Source organism: Podarcis liolepis, assembly GCF_965112155.1.
Source record: "Podarcis liolepis genome assembly, chromosome: 4".
NCBI lineage: Eukaryota > Metazoa > Chordata > Lepidosauria > Squamata > Lacertidae > Podarcis > Podarcis liolepis.
This window is the reverse complement of record NC_139558.1, coordinates 24,172,758-24,195,594: the sequence shown is the minus strand read 5'-3', so window position 1 is coordinate 24,195,594 and position 22,837 is coordinate 24,172,758. Positions and strand designations below refer to the sequence as shown.

General features: G+C 40.7%; 1 protein-coding gene across 10 annotated transcripts in view; it reads left to right on the top strand.

Moving 5' to 3' along the window:
• The window catches only part of NALCN (sodium leak channel, non-selective), a 191,064-nt gene that overhangs the window by 153,178 nt on the left and 15,049 nt on the right, over positions 1-22,837 (top strand). For 9 of the 10 annotated variants that reach the window (XR_014525549.1, XM_083501008.1, XM_083501004.1 and 6 more), the window contains 20 exons: positions 128-201; positions 3,482-3,583; positions 3,963-4,032; positions 4,501-4,592; positions 5,532-5,654; positions 6,873-6,929; positions 7,194-7,314; positions 7,406-7,537; positions 10,611-10,778; positions 12,000-12,104; positions 13,240-13,346; positions 15,073-15,193; positions 15,291-15,389; positions 17,315-17,408; positions 17,711-17,817; positions 18,802-18,876; positions 19,284-19,403; positions 20,148-20,216; positions 21,332-21,480; positions 21,914-22,007. Coding sequence is in view for 9 of the 10 variants with exons in the window: in XM_083501008.1 (XP_083357134.1) it covers positions 128-201; positions 3,482-3,583; positions 3,963-4,032; positions 4,501-4,592; positions 5,532-5,654; positions 6,873-6,929; positions 7,194-7,314; positions 7,406-7,537; positions 10,611-10,778; positions 12,000-12,104; positions 13,240-13,346; positions 15,073-15,193; positions 15,291-15,389; positions 17,315-17,408; positions 17,711-17,817; positions 18,802-18,876; positions 19,284-19,403; positions 20,148-20,216; positions 21,332-21,480; positions 21,914-22,007 (2,079 nt within the window). In the remaining variant the exon portion in view is untranslated. The remainder of the gene's footprint in view (positions 1-127; positions 202-3,481; positions 3,584-3,962; positions 4,033-4,500; positions 4,593-5,531; positions 5,655-6,872; positions 6,930-7,193; positions 7,315-7,405; positions 7,538-10,610; positions 10,779-11,999; positions 12,105-13,239; positions 13,347-15,072; positions 15,194-15,290; positions 15,390-17,314; positions 17,409-17,710; positions 17,818-18,801; positions 18,877-19,283; positions 19,404-20,147; positions 20,217-21,331; positions 21,481-21,913; positions 22,008-22,837) is intronic. The other variant, XM_083501001.1, reaches the window with a different exon arrangement.

Below are 22,837 nucleotides of genomic sequence, written 5' to 3'. Positions count from 1 at the left end.
AAGTAAAGGTACCTTGTTCACCATAGCAGGACATTTGACATCACAAAATGAACTGCTCAATAGATCAGTATTCTGGCCCATGACAAGATACACAATTGGTAAAGCTGCTTTTCCTTTCATTTCACAGCTCCGCAAATCTGTTTTCAGCATTAGAGCAAGAAACCTTCTGGAAAAGGAGACTGCAATCAACAAAATTCTTAGGTAATGATGATTTGATGCTTCCCTTAATTTGATTTGCAAGTAGCAGATTTATTTGAATCATCTTGAATAGTTTCCCCAGTCTAATTCTTTTCCTCTCTTTTTTCCCCCCTGACTTTCTGCATGTAACAAGTAAAAGTTTGGTATTTCCTAAAAGCTTTGATGCAATTAAAACTCCTTCCCAGGCATCTGATTTGGAATCAGTCAGTTGGATGAATTTAATCTCTGGACATCCAGCAATCATTAGGAGTATGATGTGACCTTTCCACCTTTCATGAGCCTGCTCTGCCTTTCCCCTCCTCCAAATCTAACCCATAGAGACCTTGAGGAAGGCATCCCCAAATCACTAGATCACAGCACAACAACCCAAGACCTTAGACATCTCTCCATCTAGGGACTGCCCCTCTTCACTCCCCCTGGGAAAGGGCATGCTTGCCCAGAAACAAAAATTGGGATAATGATCCAGATTTTTAATACCTTCCCTTACAAATTTCAAAGTCTGCTGAAAAATATAGTGCTCAGGAGAAAACCAACATCATCATAATTCTGTAACAGTTTCTAGCTATTAGAGAGGTAAAAGATAAAGTGCCCGTTCATATATTTGTCACTATAGATAGAAGCCACAATATGTTCTAGACAATGCTCCTCTTGACATTTTTACTGTGCTCAACATGAACTGCACATCTTACACACAAGTTCTGTTTTCAGTTATTACCTGCTTTTTTAAAAAAATTAGAAGCACCTATGTTCTGTCTGCAATGATGTTTGGGAAACAACATTATTGCCTTGCTGGAATTATATATTCAGTTTTGGCAGTCTGTTGGTATTTGAAACAGCTGCTCAGCTGGTCCTATAAATATTCTTCGAAATTGAATGACCTTTTCTGCTCGCCGGGATGTTAACAGCCAAGGGATAATGTATCTTTGAAAATATTTAACAGACAAGCTTATAGCCAGATAGTTTCACTGTGTCAAAGATAAGAGAATGTTATTCAGAAATCCAATGCATTGTTAAGTGCATTACAATGAAAAACAATGTACTACAATGCTTCTATGCCCACTTGAGCTTCACAAGATGATTGTGTCCTTCCTTGACAACATGTGCGACACCATCTAGTATGATGGTTCATCCTTGGACACCTTCTCTATAAAAAACAGTGTGAAACAGGGCTGTGTTCTTGCCCCAACTATATTTGGCATGTTCTTCTCCCTGTTGCTCTCATATGCCTTCAGCTGAAGACAGTGTGTACTTCCATTCAAGGAGCGATGGGGGTCTGCTCAAACAGGCACATCTCCACACCAAGACAAAAGTGTGGCAGGTCCTTATCTGAGAGATGTTGTTTGCAGTTGATGCAGCCTTGAGGAAGCTCTGCAGAGACTCATCAACCATTTTGCCCAAGCCTGCGGAGAGTTCAGCCTTACCACCAGCCTGACAAACATCCTGGCTCAGGACATCATCAGCACTCCACACATCAGCATTGGTGACCACACTCTTGAGGTGGTAGATGACTTTTTCTACCTGGGTTCCACCATAACCAGCAACTTCTCCTTCGACGCTGAGCTGGACCAGTGTATTGGCAAGGCAGCTACAGCAATAGCTCACCTCTCTGAAAGGGTATGGGAGAATACGATGCTAACGTTCAGTGCCAAGATGAAGGTCTACCAGGCTTGTGTATTGAACACACTGCTTTATGGAAGTGAGTCATGGGCAACACCTTCCACATGTCAGGAAGATTTGGGGCATCACATGACAAAACAGAGTCTCAAACAAAGTTGTGCTCTCCCAAGCTCTCACATTCCCAGCATGTTCACAATCCTATCTCAGTGACACCTTCGCTGGCTTGGTGATGTCCACAGAATGGAAGATGGCAGGATCCCCAAGGGGAGCTGGTTTCAGGCACCAGGCCTGTTGGCAGACCAACTCTGCATTACAAAGATGTCTGCAAAAGTGACATGAAGGCTGGCAACATCAACCCCATGGTGTGGGAATCCAGTGCAGGGAGATTGGCAGTTAGGTTGTGCATCTGTATAAGTGACCAGAGGAGGAATGACCGCCGGGAGGAGCACAGTGAGAAGGAACACCAGCAGCAAAACCAGACACCTTCATCTGCTCCAGCTATTACTAAACATGTTTCTCCCATATCTGTCTCTACAACCACAGAAGGCTCTGTAACCGTCCAACAATTTGACTTCATCCCCAAAGGTCCATTTCTCCATTGTCTCCAAAAACAGATGGATGCCAAAATGATTATTATTTTATTCTTTAATGTGTTTAAATACCACTTTTCCCCACAACTGAGACTCGTGGCAGCTCACATAAATTAAAACAAACATGGATAAAACACAGATAGCTAAAAACTTATCAGAGATACACCTACTCAGAAATAGGAGCCATTGAGTTCAGAGGGGTAGGATTGCTGCCTTAAACTACACTGTATTACTAGTCTTCTAGTGATTCTAACAATACAATCTTACTAAACCCCTTTCTGCTTTCAAAAATATTTAGGCGGGGGAAACTTCAGTTAAAAGTATTTCCTTAATAGAAAAGAATTCTTTGAAAATTAAGTATTTTAACAAAAGCTAACACTTATAATATGTATGGAGTTCAGAAGTAAAACAATTAATAGCACCAGAGTTTGAAGGGGAATCAGGGAGTGAGCAAGTTGAAACAAGGAGAGATGGATGGAAAGGCAAGGAGAGAACAAGAGTTCATGTAATTGTTCTGTATTAAACACTCTGATGAAAGCACACCATTTAGGAGTTGATTAGACAAAGAGTTCCAACATGAGGTATCTCTGAAATATTTCATTTATCCATATTGAAAATGAAGAAAAACAAATTCCGGACATGAAACACATACACACATGGGAGGGGACTGAGACCAAATTACCTGGCAACTTCTTTCTTCCCTCTCCATGAAGCCATTCATCAAACTGGGAGGCTGGTGTTCTCTCCTGTCTAATACACATGTCTCTGTCCCTCTGGTCCTGTAGCCCTGGCCGAAGCAGGAAGAGCTTTTAGGCCAAACTTCTAGGCGTGAGGAGGATAGGGGCAGATGACAACTATTTTATACAACTTGTTGTTCTGAGTAATGGCTTGTGCATGTATGGCTGAGAAAGAGAAAGGCGTGGAAGAGGAATGTTTTGAGGGGTTTTTGTTTTTTGCTTTTGGCCAATCCCCTCCTGCAGGGCTGTGAATTATGTCCTTAAAAAAACAAACTACTGAGTTGTTTAGTTGCCGTACAATTTTATTTTTACCTACCATAGTGCTGCTCATTTCCCTAGGGCCTGTACACGCCAGCGCATGTTGAGTGGATCCTTTGAGGGGCAGCCTGCGAAAGAAAGATCAATTCTTAGTGTCCAGCATCATATACGTCAAGAACGCAGGTAAAGACAGTTGTTGCATTTTACAATATGGTGGATTATATCAGACAGATGAAAATGAAAACTAAGCTCCATAAATAACTAATCTCCATATTTCTTTGACAATAACAATGATAAATCAGTGTGACGTACAAAGGGGAGAAAATGCTTTTTATTTCAAATGTAGTTAGCTTCTGTGACATTCAGATCATCCATTTTAAAAATCAAGAGAAAAAAGTAGCTGATAGTAGATTAGACTAGGCTGAAAATTTACAAGCTTTTGATGCAACCAAAGAAAAATTGATTGCAAGGGACACTGTCTTGGTGCACTATAATAGTAATCACGTAAGGATCGACACTTGATCTCAGTTATCTGTCACCCAAAAGAGTGTTATTTTTTCAGGTCACTAAGACATGGCTCCAACAGTCAGCGAATCAGCAGAGGAAAATCACTTGAAACTCTAACGCAAGATGTAAGTCAAAATAAAATTAAGAATGGAGTGGAAATTAAAATATCTTGGAGAAAAACAATTGTCATAACAAATCACAAATTCTACAATAACGATTTTGTAACACTGTAATATTAGTGTTCCTTTTTAGTGCATTAATTTGTGAACTGATAAAGCCTAGCACTTGCAAGTCCCATTGATATGTATGGTAGAGGTTTATGCCTACCACTTCCATTGAAATCAATGGGATGTAAAGATGCTTAATTTTGGCTGGACAAGCTCTGGTTAATATGTATAATAGTGGAGTATCTACATAATTACTAATCAAGTTGTGAATTTTCTCAAAAACTGAGTAAGAAACTCTTCTCATAGTACCGTAGTTTTTGAAAATAAAATATAAGCTACACGCAGTTACCTGCATTGCCTTGCTTTGTTCTTGTGTGGTAAAATACAGAACTGTTTTGTGTTTTTAAATGCTTCTTCTTCTTCTAGCATTCTAATACAGTGAGGTACAGAAATGCACAGAGAGAAGACAGCGAGATAAAAATGATCCAAGAAAAGAAGGAACAGGCAGAAATGAAAAGGTACTTAGGGAATTTAAATTTCTACCACTTTCTTAAATTGAATATATTTACCAGGACCGTACCCCAGTTTCTTCATAAATTAATAATCTGAGTCGTTGAGGTCATAATCTTAACTCCTGGCTGGTAGTGGTGAGGCCTGATAGAGGAGTACAGCCAGGGGCACTTGCACCAGCGAGGCCAGAAGGCAGAAGGAGAAGTGAAATGCCCCTTCATTACATCAGCTCCCAGGCTGGTGGGGCGAAGAAGCCAGTTTTGGGCCCGTTTCCAGCTCATAGCGGCAGCAGATTTGGCAAAGCATCCACTGGTTATTGTGCTGGCCCAGTCCCACCCTTGAAACACCCCATTTCAGCCATAACATCTGCCCCCCTACCTTTTAAGCAGGTGCATTGGGTTGCTGCTCATTTGTGGGGCTTCCCCCACCCCCACAATGGTGGCTTTTGGCAGAGCTGAACAGGGATGGGCGGAAGGACATATCCACCCCATTCAGACTTTTGCATGACAGGTCGGATATTTGGATTATTCTGCCAGTTGATAACAAATTTGCTTAGGGCCAAAAACAGTATTTCAAAAGCAAGAAGAATGGTTTTAGATGACGCACCCAACAGTCACAGCTGGCATTAGATGTATTCCTCTAATGTGTGAAAAAAGGACGAATGTCCTTTTTTAAGAAGATTCTTGCCATCTGCGGTTTTGATACACACTCGTAGAGAGTATATACTTTCCTGATCACAGCCAGTTAGGGCTGAGAGATAGGGACTTGCCCAAAGCCATCCTGTGGTTGCCACAGATGAGCAGAAGGTTCCTAAGGCTTATAGTCAACCCTCTCTCTACTGCACCACAATGGTCTTGTTGCTATAAGCTAACAAAATATATGCTTTATATGCCTTCCTGCCTGTGTTTGAATATCTTACAAGTCCCTTTTCCCCGCATTCTTGAAAGGAAAGTCCAGGAAGAAGAGTTACGAGAGAATCACCCCTATTTTGACAAGCCGCTCTTCATCGTTGGCCGTGAACACAGATTCAGAAATTTCTGCAGAGTGGTTGTGCGAGCTCGCTTCAACGCGTACGTATCTGAGTGTTTTGTGGCAGCTTTGTGTTTTCGCTTTGGCTCTGTGTTTTACTTCACAAGCTCATACATCAAGTAATAGGGTTCGGCTGAGTAACTTTTTATTTGTTTATCCTCATTCCAGCCACTTCCTTGTAGTGACATCTTTAAAACCATAGTATAACACCTGCAAGCAGTCACCATACAGCACAGCAGCATACCACTGCAAATTCTTCCACTGCCATTTCATGGCAACAGAGGCCCTTACTGTGGTACCACAGCACATGGTTAGTGCAAACCTATGGTGTGGGCATGGAAGCTCACCGTGGTACTGTTGGGGCATGCGTACATAAGATAGCACTAGACCTGGGCCTAGACTTCTTAAAGTTCCCAGCAATTACGTCATTTGCCGCAATTTGGCATGTTGCTTCTGAGCATATAGGTTCCATTTAGATATTACAGCCAATAGCCATCAATAGGCCTATGCTCCATGAATGAGTCTAATGATTTTTTTAATCCAACTAAGAAAGTGGCTATTGCCATGGCTGCGATAAATCAGTTTCCATATGTATTACATATTGGTCCAGTTTGCATGTCACAGTAAACCATAGTTATCTGTCTGCCTGGGGTGCTTTGTGCTGCCTTGTTAGCACGTGAAGGAAACAAACCATGTTTGACTTATTGTTCAGTTTGTTTGATTGAAGCTCCTATTCCTAGCTCAGATGAAATGCTAAGCCCAGGGATCATGGTTTATTCATCCCCAGCTCTATCAGGGAGAAACAAAACAGGTTTGACTGGCACGTCCACAATAAGCTGTGGCTAATATGTGTGAATGCAGCCATTTTTAAAGAGGTAATCCTTTTTATCAGACAAGGGCCTACTATCAATCAGCTTCATTGTGTGATGACCGTGTTACAGGGGAGGGGGGAATCCCTTCATTTCTTAATTTTTTAAACATCCATCAATCCCTTTGTCATCTTGTCTCAAAACTAAACCAAGATTTAAACTAATACTGATTTCTGTTAGCTTTCTGTAATTGAATTAAGAACTTTTTCTTAGTCCTGGCATGCCATAGATGAAATAACTAAAGTAGTAACTTGATGCAAAATGACCTTAAGTAAGCTTTAAATTCAAACACAAATCCAGGAATCTGTTCTCTGACGTGTGTGTGTCATAATTACATGGCTTCTTAGAGCTTGAACTGCAAATTCTGAAGACATCTTTCCTCTGTTACAGCTCTAAAACAGACCCTGTTACTGGAGCAGTGAAAAATACCAAATATCATCAACTTTAGTAAGCATAGCAAAAACAAAAACAAATGTTACTACTTGTCCAGTTACATTTGCTATATCTGTGTGCATGATTTCTAAACTTAATTTTTTTTTAGAAAATACCTGTTTGTTAATATGTCACTATAATGATTTTGTTATGGATTTGTCAAATGTTAAAATTGTAGTAGATGTTCTTCATTTACCTTTCTCATCCATGCCGTACGTTGAATAGATATTTGCCATTAATATTGGAAACTCCTTTTGAATGCTTCATTTTATTCTGCAGTGATTTGCTGGGATTGGTTACATATCTGGACTGGGTAATGATCATTGTCACTATATGCTCTTGCATTTCAATGATGTTCGAATCTCCTTTTCGAAGAGTGATGCATGCACCAACACTTCAGGTAATTATATAGAAGCAATTTGTCGTACAAAAGAACCCATTGTTTTCAAGTTCAAGGGTAAATAATATTTGGTTTTCCCTTTGCTTCTCAGATCGCTGAATATGTTTTTGTAATATTCATGAGCATTGAACTTAATTTGAAGATTATGGCTGATGGCTTGTTTTTTACTCCAACGGCAGTCATAAGAGACTTTGGGGGTGTCATGGATATATTTATATATCTTGTAAGTATTTGCTCTTCGGGCATTTTTCACCAATGTGCCTAATATTCTGCGCTAGTCATGATTAACTAAAAAACAAGCAAACTTTGGGGAAATAATTTCATCTAATAAGAATGAGAATCCACACTAGAAATTAAAAACAATTTGTATATATTGTTTGTCTGCAATTTACATCTAAACTCCAAAGTACTTTCAGTTGTACATAGGTACATAAATACCTGTTTACCTGGAAATGTATAAGAAATGCATATGCAAATGTAAGATTCAGTTGCACTGTTAGTATGATAGACTCACAACTTATGCACATTTAACTTGTGTGCATTCAGCTTTATGCATTTGGCCTGAAAGGATAATGTAGGTGTCAGACAAGCCTCCCAGAGGACTGAGTTCCATAAATAGGACATCGCCTCAGAGAAATTCATCTCCCTTGTTGCCATTCATATTTCTCAGCTGGCAGGGGCATTATGAAAAAGAGCCTCCAAAGCAGATCCCAGCACATGAGTACATGATGTGGGGGAAGATGTTCATTTGGGGATAGCTTTTAGAATACGAATCTTATCTTACCTCATGGCATCATAGTCCTTGTCACTTAGTACCATATTTTTCCATGTAAAAGACTAGGTTATTTTCCTTAAAATTCATGCTAAAAAGTGGAAGTTGTCTCATACTTGGGTAGTGCCTAGGGTGGACGTTTGATTGGTTGCTGCCATGGCTGTCAGTGGCTATTGTGCATATTATTGGTTGCTGTGTCAATGGGTGGCCAATGCTGCATCAATGGGTGGCCAATGCTGCATCAATTGGGCGGGCAATTGGCAGCTTCTGCAGGCAAAGGGACAGATGGGAGGCAAATATTGCGATGCGTGGGGGTGAGCGATTTTCGCCATTTCTGCCTAAAAAAGCTCAACAACCCCCCAAAAAGCTCAACAACTTTTTGTCATCCCCTCCCGTTTTCTGAAATTTCAGTCCCCCAAAATAGGGGGCGTCTTATACATGGGGGTGTCTTATAGATGGAAAAGTACGGTAATTTCTTTTATAAAAGAAATATTTAACATTGAACTATGTATAGATGGCATTAGATAAATACTTAATGTTCATATTATCAAAAAAGACTGTTTTTTTAAAAAAATCATAGCACTATATCTGAACAAAACTTCTAAGTGAAAACATTGTGAGCTTGATTAAATCTTGTAGATATTAGACTGTGTCACGGATATAATGAATATAATTTGTCACAATCAATTTGTATTCAAGTCTTGCGTGTCTGCAGTTAGAAAATGAGGCCTTTTCTCAGAAATCCTTCTCTGCCTCTTCTACTTTGTTTGAAGAAGAAGAAAAACTGCATTCAAACTCCATTTCTAAATAATTCTAACATTTAGAAAAGTTCAGTTCAGCTTGTATTGTTCCGCATTGCACCATTGTTTGGGAGCGCAGAAAGTAACAGCAATGTATCCCAAATGAAATAATAATTTTCAGAAAACTACACACATATCCAATTCTTGAACATCTTGGAACTAAATTCTGTTGACATCAATGGGTCACACTTGCAAGAAAACGAGATTAAAGTCTTTTTGAAACTCCCTGTGAGATGAGCGCCGCAACCCCAAAGTCATCCGTGACTGGACCTAACGGTCAGGGGTCCCTTTACCTTTACCTTTACATGTCTTCCAACCCCTCAAAATATCATTTTAATATGGAAAGTGTTGATGAAATGTTATTACTCACAAGAAAGGCTTCTCACAAAAGCTAGGTCAACAAATCCAGATAATAATTACAGCAGAATAGAGGAATAATGCCCCTTCCCTTCTCTGTTTGCAGGCTTTGACCATTCTTTGGGGTATGGTTGAGGTCCAAGCTGGCAGTCAAGATGGCCAACCAGTCAGGAAATGTACACAAATAGGCATTTAGACTTTCTTGCACCTTTACTCCAGTGTGATAGGATTACCGCTCAATCGCCTTTTGCCATCAGGGCACACTGTTATGTTGAACACTGGTGTAACATCATGGCATTTCTATCATGGCCACGTGTTAGTTGGTAGGTAAAGGTAAGGTAAAGGACCCCTGGACGGTTAAGTCCAGTCAAAGGTGACTATAGAGTGCAGCGCTCATCTTGCCTTTCAGGCCAAGGGAACTGGTGTTTGTCCACAGACAGCTTTCCAGGTCATGTGACCAGGATGACTAAACTGCTTCTGGTGCAACGGAACACCATGACAAGTGCCAGAGCACATGGAAACGCCGTTTGCCTTTCTGTCACAGTGGTACCTGTTTATCTACTTGCACAGGCATGCTTTCGAACTGCTAGGTTGGCAGGAGCACGGACAGAGCAATGGGAGCTTACCCCGTCGCGGGGATTCAAACCGCCAACCTTCTGATCGGCAAGCCCAAGAGGCTCAGTGGTTTAGACCACAGCACCACCCGCGTTCCTTTGTTAATTGGTACCTAATGTGAGGGTGTCATTGGCGAGCATCATTGTGTTTATTCAGGCATTTTTTAAAAAACTGAAGTTTTCTGGGTTGCCCTTCAGTAAAATTTCCATGGGTGGCTTACAATAAAATGATGGAAATAAACTATAACAAAAAAAGAACCTGAAAAAAGAAACGAATAGAACAGAATCATGAAATGTAGAACAGACAGACTATAATCATGCAACTTACTTAAATGCTGACATGTCCTAGCAAATACTGAGATATTTCCTTGGTGCTGAAATCACATTAAAATTGATGCTAGGTTAGATCTTATGGAGAAGACATTCCCTTTGTGGGACTTGCTGTCATTATTACTATGCCGACTATTGTTTGTAGTGTTAATCTTAGGATTCCAGCTTTGCCTACCGGATTGCAGCTGTGTTATGCTGGTGCAAACACTGGTTTGGCAGCCCCCAGCACAGTAGGACTATAGACTTGGTATACTCACGGCATACATAGGATCGCATTTTATTCTGGTGTTCTGTGTGAGATATTTTACTTTATTTAAAAGGTTTTAAGACTAACTTTCAACCTCAGCTGCCCAAGCTAGCAAATGAGTACGTGAAATGTTTTTTTTTAACACCTGGGCTATGTCCTCTTCCACCTTTCAAAAGGTAAGCTTGATATTTCTCTGCTGGATGCCGCAAAACGTCCCTGCGAAGTCAGGAGCTCAGCTCTTAATGGTGCTACGGTGTCTCCGGCCACTTCGGATATTTAAGTTGGTGCCTCAGATGAGAAAGGTTGTCCGAGAACTTTTCAGCGGCTTCAAGGAAATCTTTCTAGTGAGCACTGTTTATTTTGTTAATCTTCCAATAAAAGATTTAAAAGTCAAATGTATTACATTCACCAGTATCTGTTCAATAGATTTATGGTCAATGCATTTCGCTACATCCTAATAAGAACAGGTTAAAATCCCATCTGTTCTTAGACTGGGTAACTCTCTCCAAACCTATTTAGTTATAAGCTCTTCCGTAGAATAGGGGGAATAAAAAATACTATAATTGGGCCCTTCCAAAGTTCTGGTTAAAGGCTGGGGAGAATGCATCACAATTGCCCTTTTATTTTATTTAAGCTATTTATATATCGCTTTATCCATGGCATTTCTAAGCAATGTACATAACACTTTCAAAAAAACTTCGTATTCTATCATGCTGTGACGACCTAAGTGTACTTAAAAGAATGTCCTCCTTGTGAGTTTCCCAAAGACATGTAGCTGATCAATGTGTGAAGCAGGATTCTTCTTAAGATTGTGTTTCTGATTGCAAAGAGGTTTACCTGCATGCATGAAATGTAGGTCATGAAATTTACCTGAATGGAGTGAGGAATGCATTTAAATGCAATAAGAGGCATGTCACTGGGGTTAAAGGATGTGAAAACACATGTGTGAACGAAAAGAATGAGGAATAGGAGGAAGTACCTTGCTGCCACCTTCCTCAGGACACATCAGTATTGCAGGCAAGAACCTCCCTTCCTGCAATTTTATGAAGGGTTTGCATCATGGATATTATTATGGAAGAAATAGTAATGACAGCTGCATGGGAAAAGATGGCAGCACATTGATCTTGCAGGAACCCCATGCAATACTGCAGAATAATGTCTCTCTAAAGCAGGGGTCAGCAACCTTTTCCAGCCGTGGGCCGGTCCACCGTCCCTCAGACCATGTGGTGGGCCGGACTATATTCCTATGCCCCACAAATAACCCAGAGATGCATTTTAAATAAAAGGACACATTCTACTCATGTAAAAACACACTGATTCCCGGACCGTCCGTGGGCCAGATTGAGAAGGTGATTGGGCCGCATCCAGCCCTCGGGTCTTAGGTTGCCTACCCCTGCTCTAAACTATCCTTGTGTGACTTAAAGAGGAGACACAGTCCAGGGTTCAACTGGTGCCAGTCTGTTGTCAGGGCTGGTGGCTTAAGAGAAGATACCCACAGAGGATTTGAGCATTGAATATAAGACTGTTTTCAATAAAGTTGGACTGCTTTTCATTTATTCCTACAGGTTTCCATTCTTTTGCTGACATTGATGCTTGTTTTTGCAAGCTTTGGAGTTCAGCTTTTTGCTGGGAAACTGGCTAAGTGCAATGATCCACATATTATTGCAAGGGTAAGAACAAGTTTTGCTTGCTTCAGCATTTACAGAGCATCTCCTACCTTTGCATATGGGCAAAATTCCACTAACGTCTGCGGTCCCATTCTAGAGTAGGGTGGGGGAAGTTTATGAGACATTTAATGACGACAAAAAATGCACAAAAAAAGAAAAGTATATCTGAAGCTGCTTTATATTGCGTCAGAAATTTATGGTTCACTCAGAAGTTTTACCGATAACATGACTATACATCACATGAGATCAACATAAGACATTATGTGTGAGAGATGGCAGACCTGCATTGTCACTGTGAAACAGCTCTGTGGTCCCAATTTAGAAACCCTCACACACATTTGTGGTTGGTGAGCAGAGGACACACTCAGCTTTGCCAAGAAGGCTGTTAGTAGGAATGGTTCTCTCAGTTTCTCATTTTTCCAATCTTGAATTCAGTTGTACACATTTCTGCAGCAGTGTGTGTGTGACACACACACACACACACACACTTTTTCAGGTGCAGGTTTCTTCTAATAAAACATTTTTGTATGTCATTTTGAAAAATATACACCTTTTTGCAAGTATATTTCCTGATATAATGCATTCTTCACAAATATATTCATTTCAATGCACATTTCCCCCTAATATATGCATTTTTTAAAACACTGGTTGAAGACCTGCATCAAAAAATTCAGATAATAGTGCAACTTTGAAGTTTCTCATAATTGTTTCAGAAAGTGCAATTTGATAGAGTCAGCTTAAAATGCACACTGAATGAAACATGAGATAACCCCACGATTAGCTGTTAGTGAGTGGAGATGGAAAGCAGGAGTGTGGATTCCTTCCCTCTACCTCACCAAGAAAGTAATTGCTATTGTTGAACAGATGTTGCCAAAGTTCAGTCAGTGAAGTACAACTCTGCTAAATGTACAGGTTTCTCTTTCTTTCTCGCTCATCATAAGGAATACCATTTTTATGAATGTATCATCTTTGCTGGCCTAGCGTGGGATGTTGGTTAATGAGGGATTTGACTCCTTGAGTTAAATCAAAAGCAATACTTATGCTCACTTTATGACATAATTTCCTGGTGTTTGTCATACGGGATTAATTTTTGGTTTGTCTGCAGCTTTTTATGAGCATTATTTTATGTTTATTATAGGAAGACTGCCATGGCATATTCCGAATAAATGTAAGTGTTTCCAAAAATCTAAATCTAAAATTAAGACCCGGCGAAAAGAAGCCTGGATTCTGGGTGCCTCGAGTCTGGTAAGTAGTATATTATGGCCTGTGCATTTATTCTGAAGATTCAGTTAGTAATCTAAGCTATGCAGTGGATACTGTAAGAATCAGTTACATGATAGTTAACTTGTGCAAGTCAAGTACTCCTTCCTACATTTCGATTTTGGTGGTAAATCACACAACCAGGAGAGCATGTGGACATAATTTTAGTAATATTATGGCAAAAACAATGGGAATAATGGTACCGGTTGTTTAAGAGCAGCAAAGTTTTTAAGCAGTTTATCTACGCTTAGAAAATGATGAAACTGAGTATATGTAGCCTAGGCACATATAAAAAGATTTGAAGCAGACAATGCAATTTTCAAGGGCTATAAAAACGGCAATAGAGATGCCGGATATATTAGTTCTGCCTTGTCATTGAGGGAGTAGGATTTTAAGCTGCAGCCACATAGATTTAGAACCATTATTATGACAAAATCCCTAAATGTCAGAAGAGTTAGATGTGCCAAGGGAAGTTAAGGTACCCGATCCTTTGATTTTGAAAGGAGAGAGTAATTTATAGATGATTATATCATACTTGGATCCTTCTGCTTGAATTTCTGTCCCGCTGTTGACCCCATTCCCACACAGTGAATTGAAGGCATAAGATATAAGAGGGGGGATTCTTCTTAATAGTAGAGTCTGTGTCTGAAGATGCTTGGAAAGCAATATAGTGTGGGCATCCATTATGCTGACTTTAAAATTGTTCCTTATTTTACAAATGTAAGCATAGGTAGCCATTTTGCTATTCTTTTCCAAAATGCTATTGTAAAATTTATCCTGGTGAGGGGGCTTGCAAGGAAGCACCCAGTACTAGGATGTGGAGATTTTCTTTCATTCTGTTCCATTAATATTAGAAATCAGGGTTTCTAAAGCAGGTTTCATTTTTGCAAATATTTTAATATGGGAAGCTATATGTGGCTAGGGGAAAGTGCTGTGCTATTCTCTTGAAACGATGTCCTGTGATGGGAGCAGCTGGTGATGCTGTGGTATTTGCAGAATCATATACTTTCAGAATCCAAGTCTCTAAGTGTAAGCAATTTAAAGACTTTAAGCAATAGCACTAATAATGTGAGGAACCAATTTTGTCAGTGTAAGAAAATGTATTTACCATGAGGAAAAGTGCACAGACAGAAGACTTGAGTGCAGAGGCTGATACTCAACTAAGTCATACTCAAAGTGGATGCATTGTAATCAATAGACTTAAATTGCATTCAACAATTAATAAATAATATTATTGCATTGATACATTGGTGGCCTCCAGTTTTATTCCAGGGTCATGGACCACATATTGATGCACTTAGTAGTGGTGTGCTGTGAGGTTAAAATATAACACTGGAGATCCACATCCTTAAATCTTCTGGGATCCTATACACGCTGACCATGTCTGCTTCGGAGCAGATGTACATAAATTGCACTGTTAGTCTGTTTTTCCAGATGTTCAGGGGTCAAATGGAACTCTTATCCCTGACTGTCCTCTTTGATTGTTAGCTACTTAATTCAGGGAAATAAGTGAATCAGAAATGTAAATATACATCCCAGGAATGTGTATGATTGTCTCCATGACTGTGTGTGTGTGTGTGTGTGTGTGTGTGTGTGTGTTTGGCTCTAAACTACTCACTAGTGTTACTAAGAGATTTGTCAATTCTTTCAGTACAATTGGGGAGCTTAAGTGCATGTATTTTTACTACCCTTCCCTGTGATATTTTAACAGGGCCAACCCTCGGAACTTTAACTTTGACAATGTTGGGAATGCAATGCTGGCATTATTTGAAGTCCTTTCCTTAAAGGGATGGGTTGAAGTCAGAGATGTTATCATTCATCGTGTGGGGCCCGTGAGTATATATACCTCAGCACTTGTCAGACCTTTTAATTCCTCCTTTAATTTATACAGATAAGTAACATTTTAAATATATATATATATTTATGCAGATCCATGGCATCTACATCCATGTCTTTGTATTCCTTGGCTGTATGATTGGGCTAACTCTTTTCGTCGGAGTCGTCATTGCTAATTTCAATGAAAATAAGGTAATAATGCAGGCTTTCTATTTCTCATGAAATAACTTTTTTATATTGTCTTTGCACCTCCCATGTGCTGCCATGCAATTATCAGATAACATTGCAGGTATAAAACGATACCAACTTGGGCTCATCTGCCAACTGCCCCCATTCCTGGGGTGATTTAACTGGCCACAGTCATCGTATCACTTGCTAAAGGTGGAGGAGAATTTCGTTCAGTCCATGTTTTAAAGAGAACTGACCTGATTTGTACCTCCTGAGTACACAGTGGAATATCGTTTTTCACACTTCTCAGAATGTTACAGTTCAGTTCTTGTCTCAAAAGAAATGCAGTATATATTTTGGGATTAAAAGATGTTTAGAAATGCATTGAAATGAATTACACATTTAAATACATATTTGTTTAAAAATACATGTAAATAGTGTTTTTTAATAAATAAATAAAATCACAAAGCAAGGCAAAATGAAATTGGAACACTTGGGAAATTGACATGCAATAGAAATAGACTGATATGCCCTGGAAGTTAGTAACTTCCAGGGTTAGACTACGATAGTGCATTCTAATGCACTAGGGTGAGACTACTATAATGGACTATTCTTGGGTACACCTCTGTAGAATCCTCAAGTTTCAGCTGCAACAAAAAGTGGCACAGTGTATATATCTATCGCTTTAGCTCCCTGTTCACTTCCGTGCCCAATTGAGAATGCTGGTGTTATCCTATAAAGTCATAGATACCATCATCATCATTTATTTATTTATTTATTTATACCCCATCCATCTGGCTATGTTTCCCCAGCCACCCTGGGCGGCTCCCAACAGAATATTAAAAATACGATAAAACATCAAACATTAAAAACTCCCTGTAAGACTATCAGGGGGTTGCTCGAGAGCAATCAGGCAAATGCCTCCCTGGTCGGCTGTAAAGCCTTGTTATTGGTGCCAAAAAAAACCTTCACCATGCAGAGTGCCACTATTCTGTGGCTCGCTCATTTATTGGCAGAATCTGAGAGTGGGCGGTCCTTAAACCTTCCCCAGCAGAGTAGTTTCTTGACGCCCAGTCTGCGCTTCCCCTCTCTGCGCGGAAGCCTACTGCGCAAGGAGGGCGTGGGTAACAGAGGACCTCTCTCCTCCCCACTTTGCTCAGGCAAGGTGTCCTGGCACCGCCTCGCCTCCTCCGAGCCCTGCAGCTCCGCTCCACTGGAGGCGTGGTTACTCTCCTCCGCTGAGGAGGTGCTGCTTCCCACGATCTTGGGGGGCTCTCTTTTCCCCTCTCGCCCCTGAGCCAATGGCAGTTCCCTGACACTTCCCTGACACTCCCCTAAACAGGGATGCCTTCAGATGTCTTCTAAAAGTCAGATAGTTTTTTATTTCCTTGACATCTTATGGGAGGGTGTTCCAGAGGGCGGGCACCACTACTGAGAAGGCCCTCTGCCTGGTTGAGACTTTGTTATCTTCTGGCCCATCTTCTCCTATATGAACCTTCCCCCTGTTATTAACTGAGGACCTGCTCCTGTGGATAGGCAAGTGGATTTTCAGGGGAAATGTTCTCAGCTATTGCATCCAAGCTTTGGAATTCCCTTCCCTAAGAAGTCCTAATGTACGATGGGGTATCCAGTTCTCATGTAGGCTTGCCTTTCTTGGACATCCATATTCAATGCCTGGATGTTGAGAAGTGGGGCCAGGGATCCACCCAAGCTCAGGAGTGGGGCTAGGACTATGGCCCCATTAACTTTTAAATATGTACCAGGGCAGGTGTATCATTTGGAAGCAATATGAGAAGCTTTTGTTCAAACCATTTCTTGGTGGCCAAAGATAGGATAGTAAACTTGGTGTACAGTTACACACACACACACACACACACACATACACACACACACACCAGCTTTTTGATAAACAAATACGTCAAGTTATTTTGTTATTCTTGTTCATTTAGGGGACAGCTTTGCTGACAGTTGATCAGAGGCGATGGGAGGATCTCAAGAGCAGACTGAAGATAGCACAGCCACTTCATCTCCCACCTCGCCCAGGTATTCATAATTCTGCAGGAATTTAGGTTTCACATTATAATTGTAATCATGAGGCCCCTATGAGTTTGTGTATATTAAAGTGAAAATATTCTATGTCTATAAATTTTGCGAAAGGGCATTAACTTCAGCCCAAAATGTGCTTCAGGTGTTCAGAATTTGAATTCAAAAAGTGTTCAAAATTTAAAGGTCTAAGAGATTTATTACTGTGCATATGCAAACTAGACAAAGTTCAGGAAAATAGAGAGTGACACAAAAGAATTATATACTTTATTAAACTGTGTACTTTTAATTGTTTTTCCCAGATAATGATGGATTTCGAGCCAAGATGTATGATATAACTCAACATCCATTTTTCAAAAGGACCATTGCTGTGCTTGTCTTGGCCCAGTCTGTGTTGTTATCTGTTAAGGTATTTGCTCTGTTCCTTACGACATCTTGCAAAGCAGTAGATTATATACTGTAGAGTTGGGAAAGGTTCAGAAAATGGCAAAGCAAAATGATCAAGAGGATAAAGCAACTGCCCTATGAGGAAAGCATACAATATTTGGGGCTGCTGAGTTAGAGAAAAGGCTAGAGGCAATGTGATGTTGTTGTTTAGTCGTTTAGTGGTGTCCGACTCTTCGTGACCCCATGGACCAGAGCACGCCAGGCACTCCTGTCTTCCACTGCCTCCCGCAGTTTGGTCAAACTCATGCTGGTAGCTTAGGGATCACTGTTCAACCATCTCGTCCTCTGTCGTCCCCTTCTCCTTGTGCCCTACATCTTTCCCTACATCAGGGTATTTTCCAGGGAGTCTTCTCTTCTCATGGGGTGGCCAAAGTCTTGGAGTCTCAGCTTCAGGATCTGTCCTTCCAGTGAGCACTCAGGGCTGATTTCCTTCAGAATGGATAGGTGTGATCTTCTTGTAGTCCATGGGACTCTCAAGAGTCTACTCCAGCACCATAACATGATAGAAGTATATAAAATTATGCATGGGATGAGAAAGTGGGTAAAGTTTTTCTCCTTCTCACATAACACTAGGACTTGGGGAATATCCAGTGAAGCTGAACATTGGAATGTCCGAGTCAAACAAAATAAATCGGTTCTTCACACAGTGCATAGTTAGACTGTGGGATTTGCTCCCACCTGAGGCAGTGATGACCAACTTGGATGGCTTTAAAAGAGGAAAAGATAAGTCTACTAACCCTGGCGACTGTTCTTGTGGAAAACTGCAGCAAGGGAGAGTGCTCTTGTGCTCACTTCCTGCTTGCAGATTTTCCATAGGTGTTCAGTTGGCCCATTGTGAGAATGGGGTGTTGAACTAGATAGGCCTCTGGCCTGACCCAGCAGGCACTAGTGTTCTTTTAATAATTTAGAAATATTTTATAAATCCCTGTTTCTTCTTTTATATAAGTGGGATGATCAAGACCCCGTTACCGGTCCTTTAGCAGCAATGTCCGTCGTCTTCACCTTCATTTTTGTTCTTGAGGTAAGGTGATATATTTCACAATTTCTCCAGTCTACAACATTGCATCTTTTGTCAGTTTTGCTTTTGGACATCATGCAACAGCTTTACTTTTCAGTCTGTTCAGATTCATACTGATTTGCCAATAACCCCCCAGTTTGGGTACAGGTGACTCTCAACTTACATGGGGGGTTACATTCTGTGCATAGTACATAAACCAAAATCACATATAGGGTAGGATTCCCCCCCTTTCTGCCTCCTTTGGCGGGGGTGGGGTGGGTAATACATTTTTGCCAAACATATAAAGCTAAATGCACACGTTACACATGCATAAGTTTTGAGTTACCTGTAGGGCAGAATTTTTGGGGTGTGGTGGCATAATGAATGATGCCTCACAGAAAAGTGATAACATATACATTCCTCTCTTAAAGGTTACCATGAAAATTATTGCTATGTCACCTGCTGGATTTTGGCAGAGCAGAAGAAATCGCTATGATCTCTTGGTGACATCTTTAGGAGTCATTTGGGTGATACTCCACTTTGCCCTAACTGTAAGTTCCAGAAAACTGATTTTTTTTTTTTTGTGAAAACTGATCACATATTATAGTTTGTATACCTGAAATGTAATTAATGAGCTGCTTCGGTATTATTATTATTATTATTATTATTATTATTATTATTATTATTATTTTCTATTTATTCAAAAGGGGGGGGATACAAACTGATCAACACTCCCTTTTCCCCAACCCAAAGATCAGGTGCAATCAGATGTAAACAGTAATAGTCCTTGTTGGGAATCTGCACACATGCAGCTACACACACAGAGTCAATTAGGGTTTGGCCAACAGCCAAGGCAATGTGAAGGAGTAAGTCTGCCTGGTGATACAGAGGCATGGAGACAGCTCCATGATTGGTCAAGCTCTCTCACGGGAATAATGATTAATGGCCTACTAACTGGAATGTGTGTTAGTACGAGTTTGAGTGTAAGAGTTGTGAGTCGTGTATGAGAGAGCTAGTCAAAGATCCGTGTTCTGTTCTATTCCTGTAAATAGTTCACTGTATGTAATAAACACCTAACTACAAGTTCCTGGTTCCTGCTTTGTCCATCCTGTCTGCAGCCAAGTTGCCAATTGCTTTTGTGAACTCTGCGTTTACTCTGCTAGGTCTGGCTAAGGTCCTGCAACTAGTCAGAAAGTTGCGAAACACCAACAGATTTTGCCAATAGTCCTTAGTATTTTAAGCTGCCATTTAAGAAGTAGTACCAAGCAGAAACAACTTCTGTGTTTGAATTCCAGAATGCCTACACATACATGATGGGGGCATGTGTAATTGTCTTCAGGTTCTTCTCGATCTGTGGGAAACATGTGAGTAAAAGTGGCTTAGTTGTTTGGCTGCTTTATTCTTTTCAGTATGTTATATATTGTTGCAATGAACAAATTAAAGCAGTATAGTACTGAGGGTGAGGAAACAATGAGATGACAGATGTACACACCACCCATGCCCACTGCCCTTGCTCCTGCCCCCGCCCTGGGTTCCGTCACTGCCCAATCCCAGTCCTGGCAAATAGCGCAGTTCAGAAATTTGCAGTTCAGTTTGGGTAGTCTATGCCCTAGAGACAGAAATAGCTTTGTTGGGAGGGCTGATGGCTGGAAAGAGGTCCCGGAAGCTAGGAGCAGGGTAAAAGGTAAAGGGACCCCTGACCATTAAGTCCAGTCGCAGACGACTCTGGGGTTGTGCCGTTCATCTCGCTTTATTGGCCGAAGGAGCCGGCGTACAGCTTCCGGGTCACGTGGCCAGCATGACTAAGCCGCTTCTGGCGAACCAGAGCAGTGCACGGAAACGCTGTTTACCTTCCCGCCAGAGTGGTACCTATTTATCTACTTGCACTTTGACGTGCTTTCGAACTGCTAGGTTGGCAGGAGCAGGGACCGAGCAACTGGAGCTCACCCCGTTGTGGGGATTCGAACCGCCGACCTTCTGATCGGCAAGTCCTAGGCTCTGTGGTTTAACCCACAGCGCCACCCGCATCCCCTAGGGGCAGGGAGCCAAGAGTAAAGAACATGAAGGAAGAATGCAGAGTAGTCAGTGGGCCAAGGAGGAGGAGGAGTCTTGCAGAAAGGAGCAAATGATGTTGAGATTGAGGAAAGGAAGGGTAAGCAGGAAGGTACCTTTGGAGGGCTCAACACCATGGGTCAGAGAGCAAAGGGTTGCTGTGTGTCAGTTCCAGACCCTAACGGTGCTGCTGTGCTTTGAACACTGCATGAAAGCAGAAATATAATTGTATTGTTGCTGGAGCATTGTGACTAGGCAATCCTAGGGAAGGGCCAGGAAGCAGGGCAGGGGCTGGATGTCACATATGAGTGGAACTAACCAACCAATTCATTGGCTACAGGTTTCTAATACTACTCAGCTGTGTCACTGTTATGCCTCATTTCTATTATTAAACGTTATTTTCCATTGCTTTCCTTATATCTTTTAGGTGACCCTGAAGATGCTGCTTCTGACAGTGGTTGTCAGCATGTACAAGAGCTTTTTCATCATAGTAGGGATGTTCCTGCTGTTACTTTGCTATGCTTTCGCAGGAGTAGTTTTATTTGGCACTGTAAAATATGGAGAGAACATCAACAGGTATGACACTTTTTACTCCACCAGAAAGTAAATGATATCGTGGCATTGCTGTGTTTGAGCATGAATGCTCGTTGAATTGTTGAGATTCTCAGGGAATTTGATTCTGGGTCAGGTCTCAGAATCCATGCTTGTGCAGTCTAGTTTGGGGCACACAAAATGCATGAACAGCTGTACTATGCTACTCCCATTCTGTGTATAAGTTCCCATGTTATTTCCTGTAGTAGGAGTAATTTGCAGGCTGGGCTTCTGGAAATGAGAAGATCAGGTAGATTACTATATAGCAGGCACAATATAGCCTCTCACTATAATTAATAGTCACCATGGAAAATGCTTAGTAAAGGAAAGAAGGAAAAGATCGCAACATCTAATGTTTTTTAATGCTGAATTTCACTTGTCGCACACTGAACAAAATTTATTGTTTGTTTAAAAACAGGCATGCCAACTTTTCATCAGCTGGTAAGGCCATTACTGTACTCTTCAGAATAGTCACTGGGGAAGACTGGAACAAGATAATGCATGACTGCATGGTAAATTGAACACAATTATAAAACAAGACATAAATACTGGAACCACCGCATATCTAACAGCCTAGCTTTGTGACTTAACAGTGCTGTGCTTTTTTTTTTAAGCTATCATTCACACAAACATTCGTGTATTTATTTGACAAGTTACAGGAATAAATGCATAACCATTTAAGTCCGTGGATAATGTCAACAAGTATGCATATATTTTGCCATTCTAAATATCACCATCTTTGTATTAATTGCTAGCAAGTGGGGGACTTTCTGAGTATGTTGACTATATTGCTAACTGATAAACATTTGTTATCCTTTACATTCAGTACTGGATCTCCTGGAATAAATGCCAAAACATTATTTAATATAATTCTTTCTGCAGTCTTATCTGCCCCTGCATCTCAGATGTGTGTAAATGCTAATTCACAGGACTGGTGCTGCTTTCATTTCAAACCACCAGCTCTTACAGCTGCAAATCATATATAGATTAAGGTCTTGGGGCTTGGAACACAGGCTCTCTTTCTGCCATGGTGCTGGTAACGTCTACAGTGAAAGGCTGAAGTGTTTGGGCCTTATTATTTTGGTAAAAGGACTGCTAAAGGAGGGTACGGTAGATATTTTAATTATTTATTAGATTCATATACCACCCTTCATAATATCTCTGGGCAGTTCACAGAATAAAATAGAGGATAAAAACAAGTAAATAAGTAAAACGAAACAGCAAAACAATAAACCACTTCCCTTTACCACAGACACATTTAAAAGGGCGTAGAATATTAATCAGCCAAAGGTCAGGTTGAAGAGGAATGTATTAGCCCACCGCCTAAAAATATATAATGAAG